This window comes from Eumetopias jubatus, unplaced genomic scaffold (assembly GCF_037043125.1).
Source record: "Eumetopias jubatus isolate StellerSeaLion01/CBP00866 unplaced genomic scaffold, mEumJub1_p1.0 scaffold_5, whole genome shotgun sequence".
In the NCBI taxonomy this organism is placed as follows: Eukaryota; Metazoa; Chordata; class Mammalia; order Carnivora; family Otariidae; genus Eumetopias; species Eumetopias jubatus.
In genome coordinates, this window is record NW_028274811.1 from 146,043,576 (window position 1) to 146,068,738 (window position 25,163).

General features: G+C 41.2%; 1 protein-coding gene across 2 annotated transcripts in view; it reads right to left on the bottom strand.

Annotated features, from left to right (window-relative positions):
• MARCHF6 (membrane associated ring-CH-type finger 6) overlaps positions 1 to 24,315 on the bottom strand; it is an 81,035-nt gene extending 56,720 nt beyond the window's left edge. For both annotated transcript variants that reach the window (XM_028122640.2, XM_028122639.2), the window contains exon 1: positions 24,081 to 24,315. In XM_028122640.2, coding sequence (XP_027978441.1) covers positions 24,081 to 24,099 — 19 coding nt within the window. In that variant the 5' untranslated portion in view covers positions 24,100 to 24,315. The remainder of the gene's footprint in view (positions 1 to 24,080) is intronic.
• Positions 24,316 to 25,163: the final 848 nt, after the last annotated feature.

The window sequence follows — 25,163 nt, forward strand, 5'->3', positions numbered from 1 at the left end:
GACATAGAGATACACACAAATAGGGTGAAGGGGGCACCCCAAAACCACAAAGGTGCCAGGACAGAGAGAGGTGAGACAGAGGTCACCTTAAGCAGAAACTACCAGAGCCCAGCACGACCTGGTCGGAGGCCAGAGGCAATAGCTCACCCTTTACTCCTCCCCACATGGTTCTGAGCACATCTGTCCACCTTCTTGCCTGGGGTGGCCCAATACATTGAGGAAGAACCTCAAATGCCAAGAACCATCCCACTCACAGGCTCCATAATGCTCCCTCTGAAGAACAACCTATGAAACCTGGTCGCAACTTTTATTTAGACCTCTTCTCTGTGATCTGCAAGGCGAAGTGCCCACCCCAAGTGGGCAATCTGAAGGGCGACAAGCAGTGTGTACTAGAGACAGGGACTTAAGGAAAACTTTTAAGGAAAACTTTTGATCTCAACAGAGTTCCTCATTCATGGGGAATAACTGCAATCCAAGCCCATCATTAATGGATGTAACCAGTCCCCAACACCCATTGGGACTAGGGTGCACACACACTGAGCAATGTGGAACTTGGCCCCCAACGTTAAAAAGCACTATGTCGCTCAATCTGAGCTGAGCACCACTTACCAAAGTTGAGGGATAATGAGTACTCAGGCTGGCTAACTGGTTAGCGCACTAATCCCCGTAGTTATCAATAAGCCAGGCAAATCACTGCCGACATAGAAAGGCCATACACCACCACCCACAGAAGAGCTTTTGCTGTGCCAGTTCCACCTACATGAGAGCCAGGAGGGGCTGTGCAGGTTGAGTCAAATAAAGCACATGCTCCAGGGCTGTGTCTTTCAGTTACCTTTAGAACCACACCACCCCCCCGCCCCACTACCACCACCCGAAGGACTTTGGTTTCCTGGGAGCAACCTGAGGGTCATGAGAACAATGCTGGCTGTTGGAATCATTTACGCTCAGAACTACATGGGATCCAAGCCTCTTCAAACCTCCCACGTTCACCTTCATCCTTGATTAATGAAAACATCTTTGGCAAAAGCTTTCTCTCTGGTCCGTCTTGCACCAGTCAGTCTAAGACTTTGGGCTCTGGCAACGCAGTATGAACATCCCAACAATCCTGCCTAACCAGCTTCTGCAAAGTTCTGACACAAACAAAACAGAACTACACTAGAATTCTATGATTCCCAGGGCAGTATCCTGGCAGCTTGAGTCTGCTTTGAGCACTCTAACTTTCTCCAAATGTAAACTTCAGCCTAGGGAAACTGGGCTAAGAGCCCGGAGCTCACCCAAGGGGGTGGGGAAGACCTGGAAGGACCATCCCCCCGTGGTGGACCTGCTGCTGCCCACATGGGCGATCCAACATCAAGCTAGCATTTTAACTGCACTGAATTCAATACCTGCACTGGAGCTGAGATTACCACAGTGGCCAGCAACCGGACTTGCCCTGCAATGGATCCTCCTTAAAGGATTCAAAATGGACTCACTGAAATATAAGCTCTCAAAAGAGTCCAGTGTTATTTTTCATCACTGCTCTCCCAGATCTCAAGTAGGTAATCTGCACATCTGCTGCCTTGCTTGGTTGTCGAAGATGATCATCAAGCTCCCTTTGTGGTACCGAGCCTGGATTCCTGGTCAGGGTGCCACCGCAGGCACTATGACTTCTACCTAAAATAGCTGACAGGTCCATGGGACATGCAACTGATTAGGTTATCTGGAATCACCAGAGCTGCTGGTGCCTGTGGGCATCAATTAGTTCCACAATTACCACAGTTATCCAGGTAGGAGCGGCACAAGCACTTAAAGCCATTTGGAACGTGACCACACCAGCCACAAGGGCTAAGATGCCTGTGGATTAACTTTAAAGACAGACATGTGCTACGGAGGGATTAACCAGGTAGGATGGTTTGGGTGCAAATGTGGGTGAGCCGGTGCAAAGGGTGAAGCAGTCCCACACTGTCCTGTCTCCGCAGCCAGCTCTCAGGCAGCTGCAGAAGTAGGGCACAGCAGCGAAAGCGTGGCAAGGAGTATCCTGCATCAGGACACAGTGTAGAGGAAAGCAGCAGAGACATCGTCGCACTCACACAAATGAGGGTCGCCATGTTGCCCTCCAGAAACAAGGTGACTGACTGGGCAAGGACCGCCCTTGCTGGCACACTGCTGCCAACAAGATGCAGGGACAATGGGGGATATCCACATGAGTGTGAACGGTTGATGGCAGTGGGCTTGTCCTGTGATGGGGCCCAGCCCCACGTGGGTGGCCCAGCCCCAGGTGGCACAAGGGAGCTATGGGGAGGACCATGCATTGGCCAGATTGCGGGGGGGGGGGGGCTGCAGAAGGCACAGTGCGGCGGTGGGGGGAGCATGTGCACAAGACACTGATCTTCAGAAGACCACGTTCAAAGACAAACCAACAAACACAAAACTAAGCAAGCACAACAAATCTAAACCAACTCCAGGGCTCTGCTTAACAGAGTACAGAATACTGGACTCATACTGGACTCATCCACCTCTGTAAGGTTGAAACCATTTTCACTGTAACACTAAGACTTTGCCTTTTACCCTCATTGTCTTGCCAGGATACAGTAGAGTTTTCCAGACGCTACATAAAAAACTGATTGAATGCAGCCAAGATGAAAAAAATCCACCAGCCTCCCATTTAAATCAGACATTTAAGAAATTTGCAAATATAACACAAATCCACTCTTCTCACCAATATTTTGGGTTTGAAGTATATAGTTATTTCTTTGAAAAAAAATTATATTAATATATAACAGGTGTGTTAAGTGAATTAATACTTCCAAATTTTGTTTCATTTTCTAAGGGCAAATGAAAGCTCTTATGAGTCTATGTTTTTTAAGAATGTAAAGGGATCCTGAGGCCAAAAAAGTTAAGAACTACTATTTTTTTTTGCTCATGAAACTTTTGGAAAAAAATCAGAGAATAACTATGGTTCTCTCAAAATACACAAATAGGCAAAATTTTCATTATTTTGTAAGGAGTTTCACAAGCCTCCATTGATTCTACAAAAGAAAGGGAAGGGAATATTAGACTTCTCAACTGCCTTGTTTTAGAACCATGGAAAGTTTTTACATAATCCAAAACAAAATTATAGCAAAATGGAAAATAAGCAACCCCTAAACCAAAAACAAATTACACAAATGAAACATATATATGTGTGTATATATGACAGATTTCCAGTTTAACTACAGAAAAGATTTACTTTAAAGACTTTAAAACAGTAATATGATCATATATCCCTAGTAGGCTATATCGTAAGACAGAAGGAACTGCATTAAATCCTAAACAGAATTCAGTACTCATGGTGTGAAGAACAATAATATTGATAATAATTTTAAAAACGTGGGAGGATAAAACCGGTAAGTAGTATGATGGTGGTAATGTGGTTGTGTGTGCGTGTTTTTTAAGTGATCTCTCAGAATACGTAAGTATTTACAGATGAAAACATTTCGTATATGGGATGTGCTATAAAATGATCCAGGAGAAGTGTGGAGATGGGAGAGGGAAAGGGTTGAGATGAAAGAATTATCAGCCATATGCTTTATCTGTTGAATCTAGATGCTGGTTATTGGAGGTTATTGCATTAGTCTATTTCATTTTTAAAATTTTACATAATAGGGGCACCTAGCTGGCTCAGCTGGGGAAGCATGCAACTCTTGGGTCTCAGGGCTGTGAGTTCGAGCCTCACACTGGGTGCAGAAATTACTAAAAATAAAATCTTTTTTTTTTTTAGAATTTTTTAATTTATTTATTCGACAGAGAGAGACAGCAAGAAAGGGAACACAAGCAGGGGGAGTGGGAGAGGGAGAAGCAGGCTCCCCGCCAAGCAGGGAGCCCAATGCAGGGCTCGATTGCAGGACCCTGGGATCATGACCTGAGCCAGAGGCAGACGCTTAATGACTGAGCCACCCAGGCGCCCCAAAAAATAAAATCTTTAAAATGGGGAAACATTCCATACTCATGGATTGTAAGGACAAATACTGTTAAAATGTCTATGCCATCCAAAGCAATCTACACATTCAAAGCAATCCCTATCAAAATACCATCAACATTTGCTGGAACAAACGATACTAAAATTTGTATGGAACCACAAAAGACCCTGAATAGCCAAAGCAATCCTGAAAAAGAAAACAAAAGCTGGAGGCATCACATTCCAGACTTCAGGCTATATTACAAAGCTGTACCTCAAGAGAGTATGGTATTAGCACAAAAAGAGACACATAGATCAATGGAAGAGAATAGAAAACCCAGAAATGGACCCTCAACTCTGGTCCACTAATCTTCGACAAAGAAGGAAATACCCAACAGAAAAAAGTCTCTTTAAGAAATGGTGTTGGAAAAATTGGACGGCCACATGCAGAAGAATGAAACTGGACCTCTTTTTTTTACACCATAGACAAAAATAAACTCAAAATGGATGAAAGACCCAAATGTGAGACAGGAATTCATCAAAATCCTAGAGGAGAACAAGAACGTAAAGGCAGCAACCTCTTTGACCTCAGCCACAGCAACTTCTTACTAGACACGTCTAAAAAAGGCAAGGGAAACAAAAGCAAAAATGAACTATGGGGACTTCATCAAGATAAAAAGCCTTTGCACAGCAAAGGAAACAGTCGACAAAACTAAAAGACAACCTACCAAATGGGAGAAGATATTTGCAAATGCCTTATTAGATGAAGGGCTAGTATCCAAAACCTATAAAGAATTTATCAAACTCAAGACCCAAAAAACAAAAAATCTAGTCAAGAAATGGGCAGAATACATGAGCAGACATTTCTCCAAGGAACACATACAAATGACCAACAGACACATGAAAAAATGCTCAACATCACTCAGCATCAGAGAAATACAAATCAAAACCACAGTGAGATATCACGTCACACCAGTCAGAACGGTAAAAATTAACAACTCAGGAAACAACAGATGTTGGCAAGGATGTGGAGAACGGACAACCCTCTTACACTATTGGTGGGAATGCAAACTGGTGCAGCCATTGTGGAAAACAGTATAGTTGTTCCTCAAAAAGTTAAAAATACAGGTACCCTATGACCCAGCAACTGCACTACTAGGTATTTATCCAAAGGATACAAACACAGTGATTGGAAGGGGCACCTGCACCCCAATGTTTACAGCAGCAATGTCCACAAAAAACAAAATATGGGAAGAGCCCAGATGTCCATCGACAGATGAACAGATAAAGAAGATATGGTATATATACACAATGGAAAATTAGTCATCAAAAGAATGAAATCTTGCCATTTGCAATGACATGGATGGAACTAGAGGGTATTATGCTAAGCAAAGTAAGTCAGAGAAAGACAAATACCATATGATTTCAGTCATGTGGAATGTAAGAAAGAAAACAGTTGAACACAGAGGAAGGGAAGGAAAAATAAAATGAAATCAGAGAGGGAGAAAGACCGTAAGAGACTCTTAACTCTACTGAACAAACAGGGTTGCTGGAGGGGAGGTGGGTGGGGGGATGAGGTAAATAAGTGATGGGAATTAAGGAGAGCACCTGATGTAAAGAGCACTGGGTGTAATATGCAACTGATGAATCACTAAATTCTACCTCTGAAAATCAAACACTCAAATAAAATTTTTAGGGGCTCCTGGGTGACTGAGTAGGTTAAGTGTCCAACTCTTTGATTTCAGCTCAGGTCAAGATCTCAGGGTCATGAGATCAAGCCGTGCATCGGGCTCCACACTGAGCATGCAACCTGTTTAAGATTGTCTCTCTCCCTCTTCCTCTCCCTCTACCCCCCTTCCCGGCTCGCACGTGCGTGCTCTCTTTCTCTAAACTAAATAAATAAGATCTTAAAAAAAATAAAATTTTACATAAAACTTTTAAAAAATAAACAATGGTTAAACATGCAATTTACAAATATCACAGTTGAACTTTTATTGTACTGACACTACCAAGTCCAATTTTATCAATGAAGTTCTTCAGCAAGAAGGCTTAGCATGTGACTTATTTCATATATGCACGCACGTACAAACACACAAATTTGAAAACTCATGTTAGATTTTTATTTCACTGATCCTGTTTTTAAAAATGTAGTAAAACTTCCATTGGCTATATCTTCATTAGGGGAAGAAAGCAGAGTAAGATTTAAATAATTTGTCTCAACATTCCTAAAAGCCTCTTTATGTACAACAAATAACCTAATTCCAATTTAAAACCATTTAATCTAAATGACTTTAAAATGGAATTTGGTCCAAAAATATCATTAATCTCTTTTGCAGTACTGGCCCTGTTTTTTCCCACATCATGAAGATGTGACTGAATTTTGTTCAAAAGCACCTCATGTATAAATATTACCCTAAATGGAAAGGTGAAGATTGTTGGTATAAATAAACTAGAATGGTGATAAGTCCTAGCTATAAAATACTTGTAAGGTAAACATCTGGCTGTTTAGCAGGCCCCAATCCCTGCTTACCATGGCATAGTCATACCTTATTAGGAAACTGGAAGCGGAGAAAAGCTGCCAAAGTGAAAGACTTCACCTGCTCTCACTCTATATCCTCAACTAAATTTCCTTAGCTAGTCTGTGTGTGGACTAGGAAGGAATGGAAGCTTCTTCCCTGCCAATCCATGCTGCAGTAGAAAAACCTGAAACAAGGCATAGGTATACAGAGCTAAACATTTTTTCGCAAGGATACATAAACTATTAACAGTTGCTAACTTTGTGGATCAGTTTTGGGGGAAAATATACATATTTTATATATTTATGATATCTACAGTATATATTTATGTAGTATTTTGCTAATACCTATTAAAATTAATAGTTTCCTTATAAACTTACATTCAAAGACATGTACAAGAACATTCATAGCAGCACTATTTCATAAAAAGACCTCCAAAATGGGGGCATCTGGGTGGCTCAGTCAGCTGAGCGTCCCGACTCTTGATCTCAGCTCAGGTTTTTTTTTTTTTTTTAAAGATTTTATTTACTTATTTGAGAGAGAGAGAATGAGAGATAGAGAGCATAAGAGGGAGGAGGGTCAGAGGGAGAAGCAGACTCCCTGCTCAGCAGGGAGCCCGATGTGGGACTCGATCCTGGAACTCCAGGATCATGACCTGAGCTGAAGGCAGTCGCTTAACCAACTGAGCCACCCAAGGCGCCCATCTCAGCTCAGGTTTTGATCTCTGGGCTGTGGGTTCAGGCCCTGCGTTGGGCTCCACCTCCAAAATGGAAACTACTAAACTGTCTATCAACAGCAGAATGGATAAATTTTGGTATATTCACATAATTGAGTATGATATGGCAATAAGAATAAACCAACTAAAACTACAACCATGATTTGGATTTATTGCATAGTGATGTTTAGTGATAACTCACACACACACAAAAAGAACTCAGACACAAAGAATACCTATTCCACATGTAAAAAAATTCACAAACGGGAAAAACTAACATTTATTAGAAGTCACCATAGTAGTTACCTCTAGAGGAAAGAGGCAGTCAAGACTACAAGAGGACTGAAGGGAATGGCCCAGATGAAATCAACACACTTCTCCCTATACCTCCTGCCAAGTACAGCTAAAAGCCCAGGACATTATACATAAATAAACAGAAGATGACTCTAAAAAGTGAAGAAAAGGCAGAGCAGCAAGGGAACTGGTGACCCAAGGAATCACATCCAGTGAGTTCTCTGGGTTTGTGTTTTGCTTCATGTATCCTGGGGACTGGTGCTGGAGGTAGAGAAGCTGACAATCTGAAAACACCAATGGGAAAAGACAAATTTACCCCAAAAAAGCCAAAGACCAGGAAAGAGGCAACCTAACAAGAGGGAAATTTTTAGACAATAAATGCCTGCCTCTGTACCCCAGCCAAACACCACAGGGGAAAAAAATGCAGCCCTGGGCGCCTGGGTGGCTCAATCGTTAAGCATCTGCCTTCGGCTCAGGTCATGATCCCAGGGTCCTGGGATCGAGTCCCGCATCGGGCTCCCTGCTCAGCGGGAAGCGTGCTTCTCCCTCTCCCACTCCCCCTGCTTGTGTTCCCTCTCTCACTGTGTCTCTCACTGTCAAATAAATAAATAAAATCTTAAAAAAAAAAAAAAATGTGGCCCCAACACCACCTCTAGCAGCCAAGGCTGAGAGGGAAGCAGACCTAGATTAGCTAACTCTATTTTAGTTACTGAGGCCCAACTAAATTATCACCCAAGTTAATGAGGAAATGAGCATTAAAACATAACCGCCAATTACAAGACTGGCTCATTCTTTCAACTTGGTTGTATGATCTTTTCTTGAATGTTTTATTTTTTTCACAATTTAATGTCAATATTCTGTACATATTTTCTATCTACTACTCCAACTTTGTTGTATTCTTCCATTTGTATAGTAGGCTGCTCCCTCTGGCAAAACACATTACACCACTGAAATATAAACATAAAATAACTAGATAGTACAGCAGCTAATGACTAGTGAAGCCAACATTTCCACATTTTACCAAGTTCTCTTTCTTTGTAAATTTTCTAAGTCCTTTGTCCAGCTTACTAACTGGGGTCTTAACAATAAGAAGGCAGCCCAAAAAAAAAAAAAAAATTCAGCAAAAGATTTGAACAGATACTTCACCAAAGAAGGTATACAAATAAAAAAATGCTGAGGTCATTAGCAAACTGCAAGTTAAAATAACAATAGGATGGTGATGGTTGCACAACAGTGTGAGTATATTTAACGCCAGTGAACTGTACGCTTAAAAATGGTTAGAATGGTAAATTTTGTGATGTATATTTTACCATAAAAGAATTTTAAATCACAGTACAATACCACTACATTAAAATGACAAAAAGAAAAAAAAAACCTCTTACCGTATGATGCAGCAATCATATTCCTAGATATTTAACTTAGTAAAATGAAAATTTATCCTTATACAAAAACCCGTATGAATTTGGGTAATAGCTTCACTCATAATTTCCTCAATATGGAAACAACCAATCAAAGCATTCCACAACTGGAGGATAAACTGTGGTACATTCAATATTCTTTTCTACAACAGAATACTATTAAGCAATAAAAAGGAATGAAACACTGATACATACAACATGAATAAATCTCAAATGCATTATATGTGAAACAAAAGAAGCCAGGCTGAAAAAGCTACATACTAGATGATTCCATTTATAACATGTGGAAAAGGTAAAACTACAAAGACAGAAATACATCAGTGGTTGCCAGGGTCTGCGAGTGGGATTGATCATAAAAGGGAACAGGGATATTTGAAAGGAGGGCTGAATTAGTCCATCCCTTGAATGTGCTGGCTATGTGACTGTATGCATTTGTCAAAAACTCATGGACACTACCATTGGTAGATGAATAAAGGATATATATATATGTGATATATCTATATATATATGGTGTGTGTATACACACATATACACAATGGAATATTATTCAGCCATAAAAAAGAATAAAATCTTGCCATTTGTAACCACATGGATGGAGCTAGAGAGTATAATGCTAAACAAAGTAAGTCAAAGACAAATACTGTATGATTTCACTGTATGCGGAATTTAAGAAACAAAACAAATGAAGGAAAAAAAAAGGGGAGACAAACTAAAAAAAAACAGACTGTTAACTACAGAATAAACAGATGGTTACCAGAGGAGAGGTGGGTGGGGTAATGGGTGAAATAGGTGAAGGGGATTAAGAGTACACTTATCCTGATGAGCACAGGAGTAATATATGGAACTGCTGAATCATTATATTGTGTATCTGAAACTAATGTAATACTGCACTGGAATTAAAAAAGTAAACTATCCCAGACTGAAACAAAACAAAAACCTCATGAACATTAAATAAGGTAAGTTTTACTGTATTTATATTATATTTTAATTTAATTTTATTTTTTTTAAAGATGTATTTATTTATTTGAGAGAGAGAATGAGAGAGAGAGAGTACATGAGAGGGGGGAGGGTCAGAGGGAGAAGCAGGCTCCCTTACTGAGCAGGGAGCCCGATGTGGGACTCGATCCCGGGACTCCGGGATCATGACCTGAGCCTAAGGCAGTCGCTTAACCAACTGAGCCACCCAGGCGCCCTATATTTTAATTTTAAAAAGACTTCCTACAGTACTGTCTAAATAGACATGAGAAGAACAAAGGAGAAAGGATAATGACATGAAAAGAAATTATTGTTCCTTCACTAATGAAGTTGTATACTGAAATGTATCCCAACAAGCCCATTAATTTCATCCAGCCAGATAAGAATTAATGCTGTCAGGGACTGTGGAGGAAATCACCAGCATTGGACATCAAGTATTTCTGGCATTCCATTTTCTGGATAAATAGTAGGACTGTACTTCCCTGCCACCTCTGAAATTAGACACGGACATGTGACTTGCTTCAGTCAATGAAAGATAAGCTACAATGATGTATATCATTCCTGGGTAGAAAATCTGGGGAGCTAATGAACACAATACATCACACTGCATTTTCCTGCCTCAATGATTGTGGAAGCACACCCTAAGATGGAGCCTCCGTCAATCTAGGTCTCCAAGTGACTACAGTTAGCAGGAGCATCTCCCCCCACCTGTAGTAGACATAATACTCAGTGAGAAAGGAACCTTTTGTTGCTTTAAGCTGCTGAGGTTTGGAGGTAGTTTGTGACAAAGACAAATTAGCCTATCCTGTTTCATAAAGGGTCTCAGCAGGTTGGGGGGAGGGGGCAGAACTAAAACAAGCACAACTACCACGAATACAATGAAAGAATACACCTATCTTGTATATGAAGACCAACCCTACCACCCAAAACCTCAACAGAGTAATATGACCAAGGTTATAAAAGAACGTCTACAGAAGGCACAGCCTGGGGCCCTTTACTAAAACTGAAATAATAAAGTTTTACGGTAGAATAAAATTCCTGCCAGATTTACATACAGTAAAATTACAAATCTAGCTCAGGCCAAAATAAAAGCATTGCATTTTATTTTATTTGTTATGAATGCAAATCAACTTAGAAACAGCAAAGCAAAACTCTTCCCGCTTTTCTTTTCTTTTTTTCCCCTCCACCTCCCCAGGCTCTTCCTGCTTTTCAAAAGCAAAATTCTTCTGTTTAATCCTGTGGGAACTTTTGTTGCTTTATTTGAATACCTAATATCTTCACAAGGCATACCTTCTAAAAGTTCCTAGCACAGGGCCTAGCTCAATAGATATGAAGGTGGTTTTTTGTTTGTTTTAATGAAAACTCTCAAATCCTTGGTGACTGAGTGTGGAGACTGCCCAGGAAATGAGAGGGGGGAGAAAAGAACCACCAGTAAGAGCAGGCTCTCAAGCTGGAACCAGTTGCTGAAGTCAACATCCATGTTGGCTTGGCTCACGCCATCAGTTTTTCGAGCCAACAATTCAGCTCACCAAATGTATCCTAAGTACCGACTATGAGAAAAGGAAGAAGAAAACCCTAGAAGTTTTGGGTATATGTCATAATTTTTAGGTCATTATCTACCTTGAAAGTTTTTCCACATTAGATTTCAAAGTGTCTGCACAATCCTTCTGGTAATTATCCTTCTGGTGATAATTCAATAAACAAAGGACTGTTAAATTATTAGTAGTAGACTTTATTTTTCAGAACAATTTTACATTTACAGAAAATCTAAGATCGTGCAGTGTTCCCATACACACAGCACCCAGTATCCCCTATTATTAACATCTACATTAACATGGTACTTTTGTTAAAGTTAAGGAGCCAATATTCACACATCATTAACTAAAATCCAGTTTACTCAGATTCCCTTAGTCTTCACCTGATGTCCTTTTTTTGTTGTTGTTCCAAAATCCACCTGACATTTAGTTGCCATGTCTCCTTAGCTTGGCTAAGACAGTTTCTCTTGAGTCTGGCCGTTTTTCAGGCTTTCCTTGTTTTTGATGACTTTGGTCATTTTAAGGAGTACTGGTCGGGTACCTTGCCGGATGCCCCCCATCAGACTTTGTCTCATGTTTCGCTCATGACTAGAAGGGGGCTATGGCTTTGAGGGAAGAAAAGGACAGAGGCAAAGTGCCATTTTCATCACATCCTATCAAGGGCACACCATTAACATGAATTATGACGGTTACTGTTGGCCTTGATTACTTTCGCTGAAGTAACAAAGGATTTTTAATATCTGATTACCAACAAAAATTTTTACAATTAGTAACTATGATCACAGTAAGTAAATATTAAGAATATATGACTGAAAAATATTACTCAAAATGTCTGTAAATAACCTACATACCCAAAACCAGGACAGTGAGTATCTAAATTGTGGCACATTCACTACATGGAACATGGAAAAATGCATAATGTTAAATAGGTAAAGCAAAAATAAAAAATTAATAGAATACACACTGTACTTCCTACCTAGTACTTCCTACTAGATAAAAACATCAAAATAGCCTAAAAGAGGAAATACGAAAAAAATAGCCATTATAATTGGTCAGATGAGAACATGGGTGATTTTCTTGCCTTCTTTCCCTGGTTTCTAATGCTTCATTGCTACTTTTACAATTACAAGAAAAAAAACTACCTAGAAAAAAAATATGCATTGTGCTAATATAAAGCCCCAATTCTACATGTATCCCAAAGTTTAGTTATTTTCTTATCACTCCAGATTACCAGTAATTACAAACTTAACACTCACCTGTACTATTGCTCCTGGAAGCCTGAAAAGTACATGTTTTTGGCCTCTTTGGTGACTAGGCTTGAGTTGCACCGAGTCAAGGAGAAGTACTTTTGGGGGAAAAGGTGAAGCCATTTTCTACTTCTGGCTCTAAAAACAGCACTGGCAGCTAATTGCAGGTGCTTTGAACTCCTGCAGTAGTTACAGAGATACTAGTGGTGATTCTTTTTTCTTTTTCAAGTTTTATTTCTTTAATCTCTATACCCAGCGTGGGGCTTGAACTCACAAGCCAGAGAGCAAGAGAGTCACATGCTCTTCCGACTGAGCCAGCTGGGCGCCCCCTGGCGGTGATTAGCCCCGGAGCAGGGGGGCAACTGTCAGTTCAGCAGCACCGGCAGTGGCTCCAACACTTAGGAAGGGTGTGCCAGCTATCAACTTAGTTCACCTCAGTTCCAAATCTGTCCTTCAGTACCTGTCCAGTGGTAAGTCACTGAACTCAAAACATTTTTTTTTTTTAAAACAAATTTGTCAGTAGGAGGTACTGGAGGGACAACGCAGGAGGAAGGAAGTGGTTTTCTGGCTCCTGCTGCACTGTCAGGTTTGTTATAATGACCACCTTTTCAACCCTACTGATAAGAACCCAAGACACTCCAGGTCTTGTACCCAACAGGGTACCCAACTCCCCCCACATGCCCATCCATCAACTTTGGCTCTCCTGCACCCTGAAGGGTTACTTCCTGCTAGCCCAGAAACTGTGGACTAGCTCTGGACAACTCCACACTCCTGCACTGATGTCTAAACCACAACAGTCAGGAGTGGCTCTACCTCTTCCGAGTCTGTCCCTACTCAGATACTCACCCTCTTGCTCAGGTTCCCTTTACAGTATTCTTTACATCTCTATAGCTACCCTCTTGCCGTAGCTTAGTAATTCAACTTCCTCTGGTTAACTTACTATGTGCTGTCTGTCTCTTCACTAGATCAAGAGAGAAAAAAAAAAGATTTAAAGAAGAATCAATCGGAAGTTTTAGAACTAGAAAATACAGGGAGTGTGGGATCACTCCTGGACTTGAGCGCAACAGCAACGTCTGCCTCAAGAAAAAGTACTTTGTACAATTCTTTGGAGTTATCAGCTGAACTAGCTGTTTTTTCCTCCCATGAAACATCATGGTTTGTTTTTGAAACATCATTTTTACCATGGCTAAAAAAACTGAAAAAAACAAAAAACAAAAACAAGTTATTCAGACAGGTCTGGGTATTCAAGCATTTTATCACAAAAGAATGAAGTGAGCCTAGGAGCCAAGGAAAACAACTGACTGTATTTGTTGCCAATGATAAAAATCAAACTTTCAAGCAAAAATGAGGATTTTAGAAAACTTGTGATCACCACAATGAGCCTGACAGCTTCCCCAATACCTAAAAGGCTTTTCAAGATGAGACAGGTAGTGATGTTAAGGAATGTAAGCTTTGATAATACACATGAAACGTGTCAACATTTGGAAGATCTGCATAACTCAATGATCAAGTATCTACCAAAAGACCAACATGATGTTATAAAACCATGCATGAGTAAAAAAATAAACCAATGGATTTTTAAAAATAGCTTTATTAGGGGAGCGCCTGGGTGGCTCAGGTCATAATCTCAAGGTCCTGGGATCGAGCCCCATGTGGGGCTCCCTGCTCAGCAAGGAGTCTGTTTCTCCCTCTCACTCTCCTCTGTGTGCACGCACTCTCTCTTTCTCTCTCACGTAAATAAAATCTTTTAAAAAAGAGCTTCACTGGGGAATCACTGACATACAATAAAATGCACTTAAAGGGGTTATCACTTTATAAGCTTGTCAGTGATGAAACTGTCATCACAATTGAGATAATGAACATAACCATCACCACCAAAATCAACTCAGGTCCCTTGATAATCTCTCCATCCCACCCTTCTCTCAGTCCCATTCCTAGGCAACCATCAATCTGCATTCTAGTGCTATGGATTAATTTGCGTTTTCTAGAGTTGTATGTAAGTGGCACATACTGTGGCTTCTTTCACTTATTATTTTGAGATTCGTGTATGTTGTATCAACAGTTCATTTCTTTTACTCACAGACTAGTAATCCATTGTATAGGTGTATCACAATTTGTTTATGCATTCATCTGTTGATAGGCATTTGGGTTGGTTCAAGTGTCAGGATTTTACAAATAAAACTGCTATATACATTCACATACAAGAGTTTGTATGCATTCATTTCTCTTAGGAAGTCCCTACCAGTACTATGGCTGGATCATATGTTAACTTTTTAAGAAATTGCTACACTGATTTCCAAAGTGGTTGTACCACTTTACATTCCAGCAGTATATGAAAGTTACTGTTGTTCCACATTCTGACCAACATTTGGTACGCTCATACTTTATAATTTCATTCATTCTAATAGATATGTAGTGATAATACCTTATTGTAGTTTTATTCTGTTAACAGCTTTATTGAAATATACATATTATAAAGCTCAACAACTAAAGTACACAATTCAAGGCTTTTAATGTATTTTACAGAGTGATGCAACCACTACCACAATCTAATTTTTTAACATCCTCATCATCCCAAAAAGAAACCTTGTAACTATTAAGTCATTCCCCATTCTTTCTCTTTACATAGATTTGCCTATCTGAGCCATAATTTGGATCACATAAAATGTGATGTTTCATGACCAGTTTCTTTCACTTAGCACAATGTTTATGAGGTTCAACCAATTATAATATATACCAGTATTTCATTCCTTTGTATTGCCAAATAATATTCCATTTTCTAGATATGTTACATTTTGCTTATCCATTCATCAGCTGATACACAATGGGGTGTGAAGATATATTTTGAATTCTCCTAGGTACATACCTAGGAGTGGAAATGCTGGTTCATATGGCAACTCTGTAACACTGTATCTTACATTCACACCAGCAATGAATGAAGGTTCCAATTTCTCCACATCCTTCTCCACTGACTATCTGTCCCTTTTGATTATAGTCATCCTAGTGGGTGTGAATTATTTCACTGTGGTTTTGATTTGCATTTACCTAATGACTAGTGATGCTCAGCATCTTTTCATATGCTTATTAGCCATATGCATATATTCTCTGGCGAAGTGTCCAAAACTTCGGGCCTCTCTTAAACTGTGTCATGCGTTTTCTTACTAAGTTGAGAGTTTTTTATATACTCCAATTAAGTCCTTTATCAGATATACATTTTGCAAACATCTTCTGTGGCCTGTCTTCATTCTCTTAACAGTGTCTTTCAAAGAGCAGAAGTTGTGAATTTTGATGCCATCCAATTTATCAATTTCTTCTTTTACAGATCATGCTTTTAATGCTGTATCTAAGAAATCTTAGCCTAACCCAAGATCACAAAGGTTTTCTCCTATATTTTCTTCTAAAAGTTTCATAGTTAGGTTTTTCATTTAGGTCTAACATCCCTCTGAGTTAATTTTGGTATATGGTGAAAGGTATGGCTTGAAGTTCATTTTTTGCCTATGAATAGTCAATTATTCCAGCACCATTTGTTGAAAAACTATACTTTCTCCACCGAACTGCTTTTGTATCTACATCAAAAATCAATTGTCCACATGTGTATGAGTCTATTTCTGGACTATCCTGAGCCATCAAACCAATGGATTTTAATTTAGGTTGATTTAATTTTTTAAAAGGTGAGGTATGCTTTCAGATATAATACCGCTTAAAGAAACTACCACTTGTCGAACTTTGGCATAGTACCAAAGGACATCAAAAATTACCTGAGAGTACACCTCCCTTCTTCAAATTATCTGTGTGAAGTCCAATCTTCTTCATACACTTTAACCAAAACATATCACAAGAGTAACTGCAGGGGCACAGACGTCAATCTAACTGTCTTCTAACAATTCAGACAAAAAAGATTTGCAAAAAATTGAAACAATGCTACTTTTCTCAATGAAGTTTGTGTCTTGGAAAATACATTTATCATAAAGTTACTTTTGTTAACATGTATTGCATTTGAAGTTCTGTGTTTGGGCCCCTGGGAGGCTCAGTTGGTTAAGCATCTGCCTTTCAGCTCCCGTCATGATCCCAGGGGAGTCCGGCATGGGGTTCCCTGCTCAGCAGGGAGTCTGCGTCTGCTTCTCCTTCTGCCCCCCCTCCCCGTCTCTCATGAATAAATTTTTTTAAAAAATAAAGTTCTGTTTTCATTTCTAATATAGCAAAAAGATATCCTCCACATAAACAAAAGTCCTATGGGTCTTCACTATTTAAAAGTATAAAGGAATCCCAAGAGCAATGGTCTTCAAACTGGTCCATTTAATGAAAGTGCCTCTAAGGAACTCTGAAATGGCTAAGATGGGGGAAATGAAATTCACACAGAAAACACAGTTGACACAGGGCCTAAGTACAGAGCAGGTATTCAATATTTGATAAATGGAGAAGAAAAAAAAAAAGACAAGGAATCTCCAAATCTTTTATCTCGAAAGTGCTATAATAGGGGTGCCTGGGTGGCTCAGTCATTAAGCGTCTGCCTTTGGCTCAGGTCATGATCCCAGAGTCCTGGGATCGAGCCCCGCATCGGGCTCCCTGCGGAGCGGGGAGCCTGCTTCTCCCTCTCCCACTCCCCCTGCTTGTGTTCCTTCTCTCGCTGTGTCTCTCTGTCAAATAAATAAAATCTTTAAAAAAAAAAAAAAGTGCTATAATAGAACTTTACACTGAAAATGCTAAATCTGATTGTATGTAAATTATATCTTATTAACCTATCATTAAAAAATACACAAGTGGGGGTAGGGAAGAGAGAGAGAAAAAAGTAAGATTATAATGAAGTTGTTACAAGAAATGAGCATACAGAAAATGTTTCAATGTCTTCCAAGCCTTCAAGAACTCACCATGTCTGCTCACTGATATGAGGAATTCTTAATCTCAGGAAACAAACTGAGGGTTGCTGGAGTAGGGGTGGGGTGGGAGGGATGGGGTGGCTGGGTGATAGACATTGGGGAGGGTATGTGCTATGGTGAGCGCTGTGAATTGTGCAAGACTGTTGAATCACAGATCTGTACCTATGAAACAAATAATGCAATATATGTTAAGAAAAAAAAAAGAAGATAGCAGGAGGGGAAGAATGAAGGGGGGTAAATCGGAAGGGGAGAGGAACCATGAGAGATGATGGACTCTGAGAAACAAACAGGGCTCTAGGGGGGAGGCGGGTGGGGGCATGGGTTAGCCTGGTGATGGGTATTAAAGAGGGCACGTTCTGCGTGGAGCACTGGGTGTTATGTACAAACAATGAATCATGGAACACTACATCAAAAACTAATGATGTAATGTATGGTGATTAACATAATAAAAAAATTTTTAAAAAAAGAACTCACCATGTCTGTTTATGCACTGAACTGTGTTGTTTCCACCAGCTCCACCAAAATTCACGTGTGAGTGTGTGTGTGTGTATATATTTATTAGAGAAACAGAGAAAAAGCATGAGAGCATAAGTGGGGGGAAGGGGCAGAGGGAGAGGTAGAAGCAGAAAGCCCACTGAGCAGGGAGCCCAAAGACAACGTGGGGCTCAATCCCAGGACCCCTGAGACTCTGGGATCATGACCTGAGCCAGAGGCAGACCTTTGACTGAGCCACCGAGTTGTCACTGGGCACCCAGGTGGCCCACCAAAACTCATAATATTGATGTCCTAACCCCTTTAACCTCACAATGACTGTTTTGTAGACAAGGTCTTTAAAGACATAATTAAGTTAAAGATAAGGTCATTGGGGAGGGCCTTAATTGAACATGAGGTGCCTCTGTATAAGGAGATTAGGACACAGAAGTGCAAAGAGAGAAAACCATAGACAGGCACAGGAAGAAGACAAAAATCTGCAAGCCAAGGAGAGAAACCTCAGAAGAAACCAGCCCTGCAGACATCTTGATCTCAAACTTCTGGCGTCAAGAACTGTGAGAAAATAACTTTCTATTGCAGAAGCCACCCAGTCTGTGGTACTTTGTTATCGCACCCATTACAAATACATTACCCAAAACTGAATTTATCTCTTCCCCTTCAGAGCTAATGAAACTACACTAGAAATCATTTTCAAATCCTCCTCCCTGTATCACCTCACCAATCACTATATTCTATTAATTCTACCCTGATCTGTTGTTTTTCTTTCTCGTTCTTTCCATTTCCATTGCCTGAACGCAAATTCCTGTAATATCTTTCTATAATATCTATCTATGCCCACTGCAATAGCATTCTAAAATATAGTTTGAATTAGTAAGTTTTCCCGTGGGATCTTACTTCCTGTTCTCTTTTTTAAGAACTCTTTCCATTTTATCTGTATTATGCTAAAAATAAGCGATCTTCATGTCCTTACAGGAGAGAAGTAAAGCCCAACTAAAATAAGCCTGGTCTGGAAGAGAATACCCAGATAGCCCAATATTAATCACACACAGCAGGGCGCCTGTGTGGCTCAGTGGTTAAGCATCTGCCTTCGGCTCGGGTCATGGTCCCAGAGTCCTGGGATCGAGTCCCACATCGGGCTCCCTGCTCGGCGGGAGGCCTGCTTCTCCCTCTCCCACTCCCCCTGCTTGTGTTCTCTCTCTTGCTGTGTCTCTGTCAAATAAATAAATAAAATCTTAAAAAAAAAAAAAAAAATCACACACAGCATTCCAGCCTAGAAAGTATTCAACAATGGAGGAGACAACTTTTGGGACGTCTGCCCTGACCGAGAATGGACACAGCCAGCAAACAAATAACTTTTATTTGTTTTCTTTTTATTGAGATGTAACTGACATATAACATTAGTTTCAAGTGTATGACATAGATTCAATATATGTATATATTGTGAAATGATCACCACAACAAGTCTAACTAAATACATCACCACACGTAATTTTTTCTTGTGGTAAGAACTTTTAAGATCTACTCTCTTAGTAACTTTCAAATATATAATATAGTATTAACTACAGTTACCATGCTGTCTACTATTATCTCCAGGCCTTATAACTGTTAGTTTGTGCCTTTTGACATGATTTTTATTCTTCCACTATCTTCCCCACCACCACCCAGCTACCTGGATCATGGGTAGGCACCTGACCCAACATGGGCCAGATTCTAGCCCCCAGAAATTTGGATTTAAGATTAAGTTGATAAGGAAAAAGATATATTCAAGGAAACAGCCAGTAACTGAATGACAAGACAATGCCTCACCTCTGCTCAAAACCCTACCTCACAAAAGTAAAAGTAAAGTCTTACATACTTGTTCCCCTTCTATACTCCCCCTGGCCCCATGATCTCCCTGACCTCGTATTTTACTTCCTCTTTGCCCAACTCATTCACTCCACTGCAGCTACACTGGTCTCCTGGTTACTGAACATTCCTGGCATACTCCCGTCTTAAAGATTTCACGCTGGCTATTGTCTCTGCCTAGAATGCTCTGCCCACAGAGTATGTCTAACTCCCTCTCCTACTTTGCTCCTTCTCAGTGAGGCCTTCCTCGCCACATTTAAAACTGCAACACCATCCTCCTCTCCTATTCCCTACAGATTTACTGCTCTCCACCGCATTTATAACCTTCCAGTTATGCCACATAACTTATTTTCTGTCTTTCCTTCCTCCCCTACCAAGCCAAAAGAATGTAAACTCAAGGAAATAAGGGATTTTGTCTATTTTGTTTCCTGCCTAGCCCAAAAGCATAAAATAGTGCCTGGCCTGTAAGAGGTGCTCCGTAAGCATTTGCCAAATAAGTGCATGTCTGCTCGGTGGTCATAAGCACGCCAAAGCAGTGAAGGTTGATCCGTGGTGAGAAGAGTGAAGCAGACATGTCTGAAAGCAGAGATGAAAGACTATGTGGTTCTAGAAAGATGATAACTAGTTGTCTGGTTCTGACAAGTTCCCATGCTTTTAACTCATTTCTTCCAAATCTGTCACCTCAGGTTTTGCCATAGTAAATACAGAACATGATCAACTACAATACACTCCAACTCCATACCTTCCCAGTGTATCTCATAAAGCATAAAGAATAACTGCTTTGGCACTCCATAAAAAAATTACTGATATTTTGTATTGCATTTTGCTAGAGTAAGGAGTGATAGAGCAAAATTTAAAAAAAAAAAAAGTCAGGTCCGTACCACTGGACTGAAATGAGAACACTCTACTATGGCAAAATGCATTTAATATCTTCATGAGGGTTTCATATATCAACACTTGCTTGCAACATCTATTCCAACAGTGTGGTGTTTTTTCTTTTAAAAAATGTATATCCTTGAGCAAAAGACAGATTTTTTTCCTGAAACTGAAAAATCTCAGTGCACTGCAGGATCAGACTCCTAATCCAGAAAATGAGGAAGCTGCATATCTAAGGTATCTTCTGAAGTTCAAAGATTTGATGATAGCAGTTTATACAACCTACCTACACTCATACAAACTACATATAAACAATATGAATGATTCATTTCTCCTGTGTAATGAGAATGGATTATAAACCTATTGATTTTACAAAAATAAAATTTAACACACTGAACACTTTTTAGAGATCTTTAAAATCTAGCAAACACTTAATATGAAAGGCCAAAATCCATCTGGCAAATAATCAACTTTCTAACAGAATTCAATACTGTTTACTACAAATACAAAACATTCTGAGCATTATAATATCACATACAGTACACTAGAGAAAAGCAAGACGCTATTTTTAAGAGTGGGAAGAGTTACACTCTACTTGTATCATTGGTATTTTAATAATATTTTTAGTCTGTTGGCTCCGATTAACATATTAAAAAAGTAAACATTATCAGTGTTTTTAACAATAGGAGACAATTTTTTTTTTTAAGATTTTATTTATTTATTTGACAGAGAGAAACACAGGGAGAGAGGGAACACAAGCAGAGGGAGAGGGAGAGGGAGAGGGAGAAGCAGGCTTCCGGCTGAGCTGGGAGCCCGATGCGGGGCTCAATCCCAGGACCACGGGATCATGGCAGACGCTTAACGACTGAGCCACCCAGGTGCTGCAATAGGTGACAATTTTTAAAACTTAATTTTCTTTACATATTTTTGTAATTTTCTTTCATTTTTACTAAGTCTCCTACAAAATAAACTGTTTCTTTTATTATCAGATAAAAAACCCAATTGCATTTTTTCAATTTAAGAAATAATCTGTAATAACCAATTTAGCAAACAGAGCAGTTGTTTCCAACCTGTTCTTCGCTATATCATGAAATCCTCTGTAATCCTCCCTTTCCTTCCAATGTTTTTTCAAGTTAAATTTAAATTTATTTTTGAAAATTTCCAAAGTCTTCTGATTTGGAATTTAGTAAAAGTGGACATGAGAAGTATTAAAATTCACTTTCGTTTCATGACTAATAGTTTCATAAAACAAATGCCAAAAAAAGGTTCTGTCAAAATATGTAAATGATTCATCCTATAAAGGGAGCAATAAAAGTTATTTTATCTATTTTAACCATAGTGTCTGACAGACCTGAGTCTGAATCTTACCTCTGACCTTGCTCCCTGTATGACCTTAGGCAAGTCACTAATAATACCAACCCTCCGTTTCCTCTCCATAAAGAGTGGATATTACCTACCTTAAAATGTTGAGAGAACTGAATGAGATGTTTATAAAGTGTTTAGCAAAATAAACACTATATACACGAGCTCATAGTTATTTCAATAGGAAACAGTGTTCAAGTCAATAAATAAAAATCATTTCTATCTTACCCTGATTATAATTTTACAAGTAAAAACATGTTTAAGCACTGGAAGTACACTGAAAACCTTTCTTTCAAAATTCCATATAAAATCAGATTCCGCAATCCCTGAGTTTCCACTAACTACAGCACCATAAATGTGGAGCACTGTGAGTGCCCAGGCTCAAAGAATGGAATTTAATGTAATATGCCAGCACACATCGTGATAAATACTTGCCTTATTAGAATGAGTCACTAAAATGTGAATCCAAAATGACCTGCAATCTATGCAGATGGAAATTCACACACAAGGACCATCTGTCAAAAACAAAGTAATTCCTAACCTCTCAGCAGTTTCACTTTACCATTTTTTCCAAAGGAGTCTCCTGCAGCCACCAGCTTTCACTCCCTGTATATAATAAACACAACTGAGGCATAATGAAAGGAAAACTCTATTTGTAATCAGAATATCTAGGTTCAAATCTTTTATTAGTGTGTGAAACTTGGACAAGCTGTTAAAATAACTAAGCGTGAATTTCCACATCTGTAAAAGATATTACTACCTACCCACTCTCTGGGGCTACTATGAAAGATCATGTGTAAACGCATGTGAGTATGCTTTGTAAACGCTCACACACGAACGTCTTCACAGCTGAGGTTCTTACCATCTAAGGAAAGACTTATTTCAAAAAATGGTAAATCGAGATCTACCAATCCATTACATATATAGACAACAGCAAACTTGTATTACTCACTATTGCACACCATGGCAGTATTCGATGATTTTCATCTAAAACCACCAAAACCGCAATCCATTAAGATTGAAAGACATATCCCCACATAAAGTCACCCCAGGCATAAGTGCGTCTTCACTGATAACCAAACCATCGAGACAGGATTATTTATTAATTTCCTCTACAGACTCACGAAATTATTTTACAAATTCTAAAAAGGTAAAAGCGCTTTAAAATAACCTACCTTCGGTGGATAAGCAAATGCATTTAAATACTCAAAAGATATTTATACCTTATGTATTCCGTTTACAAGGGTTAGCTTGTTCCAAAACAACCATACCCGAAACACACGCACTCACAAAACAAAGCACAGAAAACCCGGCTTACGGGTGTCAGGGATTCAACACAAAATAAACTACACCAAAACAAAAGAATTCTAAACAACTTCCCTCCTCCTAATAACCTCGTTGGACCTTACTCTTCCACGTTTAGTAAACAAATTATTTGAGAGCAGGGACGCAGAGGGCAAGGTTCTTAAATAGGGCTCAGTCCACTGCACTCAGCCGTCACCTGGCGGGGCATTTTTCGCGAAGTTTCAGAGTCAACAAAGAAGTTTTGTTGTCAGGGGGTAGGGCCTGTACAACAGCAATAGGCGAAACGACAATAAGAAAGACAAAACCGGATGGGGGAAGGGCGTGGAATACACCCCCCTACTTCGAGCAGCGATCGCAGCGTGTCCCCCGGGGCCTGGGGGGACGAAGCGGGCGGGGAGGCCACGCCGGCCCCGATCCCCGCGGCCCGAAGCCCCCTACCCCGGCGGGTCCCCGCCCTCCGTGCGCACGGGCGGGAAACGGCGGGGGGCGCCAAGGGGTCACCTTCCGCTCCCCCCCCCCCCGCGGCCCGCCGCCCCTCGCGCCCAGCGCGGCGGACAAACGGCCTCAGGCGCCGGCCCCGCCGCTGTCACCGCGCGCCCCCGCCGCGCCGCCAAGGGGGCCCGCCGCCTGCCTCGAGCTCCGCGGCCGCGGCGCGGACCCGGCCCGAACCCAGGCGCCGGTGCAAGGGAGCTGGCGCCGCCGCTTACCTTCCTCCGCGGTGTCCATCTTGTCTGGGGGGGCGGCGGTGACGCAGCCGCGAGGCTCCCGCGGCCGGGGCAGGAGCCTTCCGGCCGGGGCGGAAAGGGAGGGAGGGGGAGGAGGGAGGAGGGAGTGGAGCCGGGCCCGGGCAGGTGCGTGAGCTCAGGTGCGAGAGAGGAAGCGAGACGAAGGAGAGAGGGGGAGAGGGAGAGGGAGACAGGCTGACAGAAAGCGGACGTGAGAGGGGAGGGGGAGGGGCGGGGAGAGCGGAGCGGCGAGGCGTGGGCGGGGCGCCGGGCGGAAGGGGCGGGAGCGCCCCAACGACGCGCGCCGTCATTTCCGCCGCCGGCGGCCGCGCGGGCTGGGTGGGCTGAGCGCGGGCGGGGCTGCGAGCCTCAGGGCTCCGGGCCACCTCGGTCTTGTTGTGCGCGGCGGGGCGGAAACCTAAGCAGGAGCCGAGCTCTGGTGGCACCGAGGGCGGCGACAAAGGAGGCGCAGAGGCGGGGGTTAGAGCTGCGTGAGCAGGCGCCTGGCGGCGAGGCGGTGAGCGCAGCGAGGGTCCCGCCCGCCGTGCACGGCAGAGGCCGGTCCCTGGGAGGCTTAGGGATTCTCTGGGTGAAAATACGGGCTCTGCGCCCGCTCCTTCCCGCCACGACATGCTAGTGCTGCGTGTCTGGAGTGGGCCCAGGAATATACATTTTTGTTCGGCACCCGGGTCGTTCTGGTGCACGTTTCGAGGAAGTACTGAAACATCCCTGAAATGTGAGAAGACGCACGCTAACGTTACCAAAATTCCTCCCAGGGAGACTTCTGCATTTGGTTGGAAGGACTTCGATAAACCACTTAGGCCGAGGGTTGAAACATCCACCTCTAATAGAAATCGGTTCAGAGGCGAACAGGGCTTGATATACTGAATTATGGACGCCTACCTGGCCAGAGCTGACCTGCTTCGGCCTTAGAAGAGGCTGACCTCTGCCTCTGTCAGTAGTCTACCTTTCCTCACCATAAGCTTGTCTTTTTCTTTAAATGAAGATCTATTTAGAAAATCCGGTTTAGAAAGACCACCACCCTAGAAGCACCTGAGTAGAACC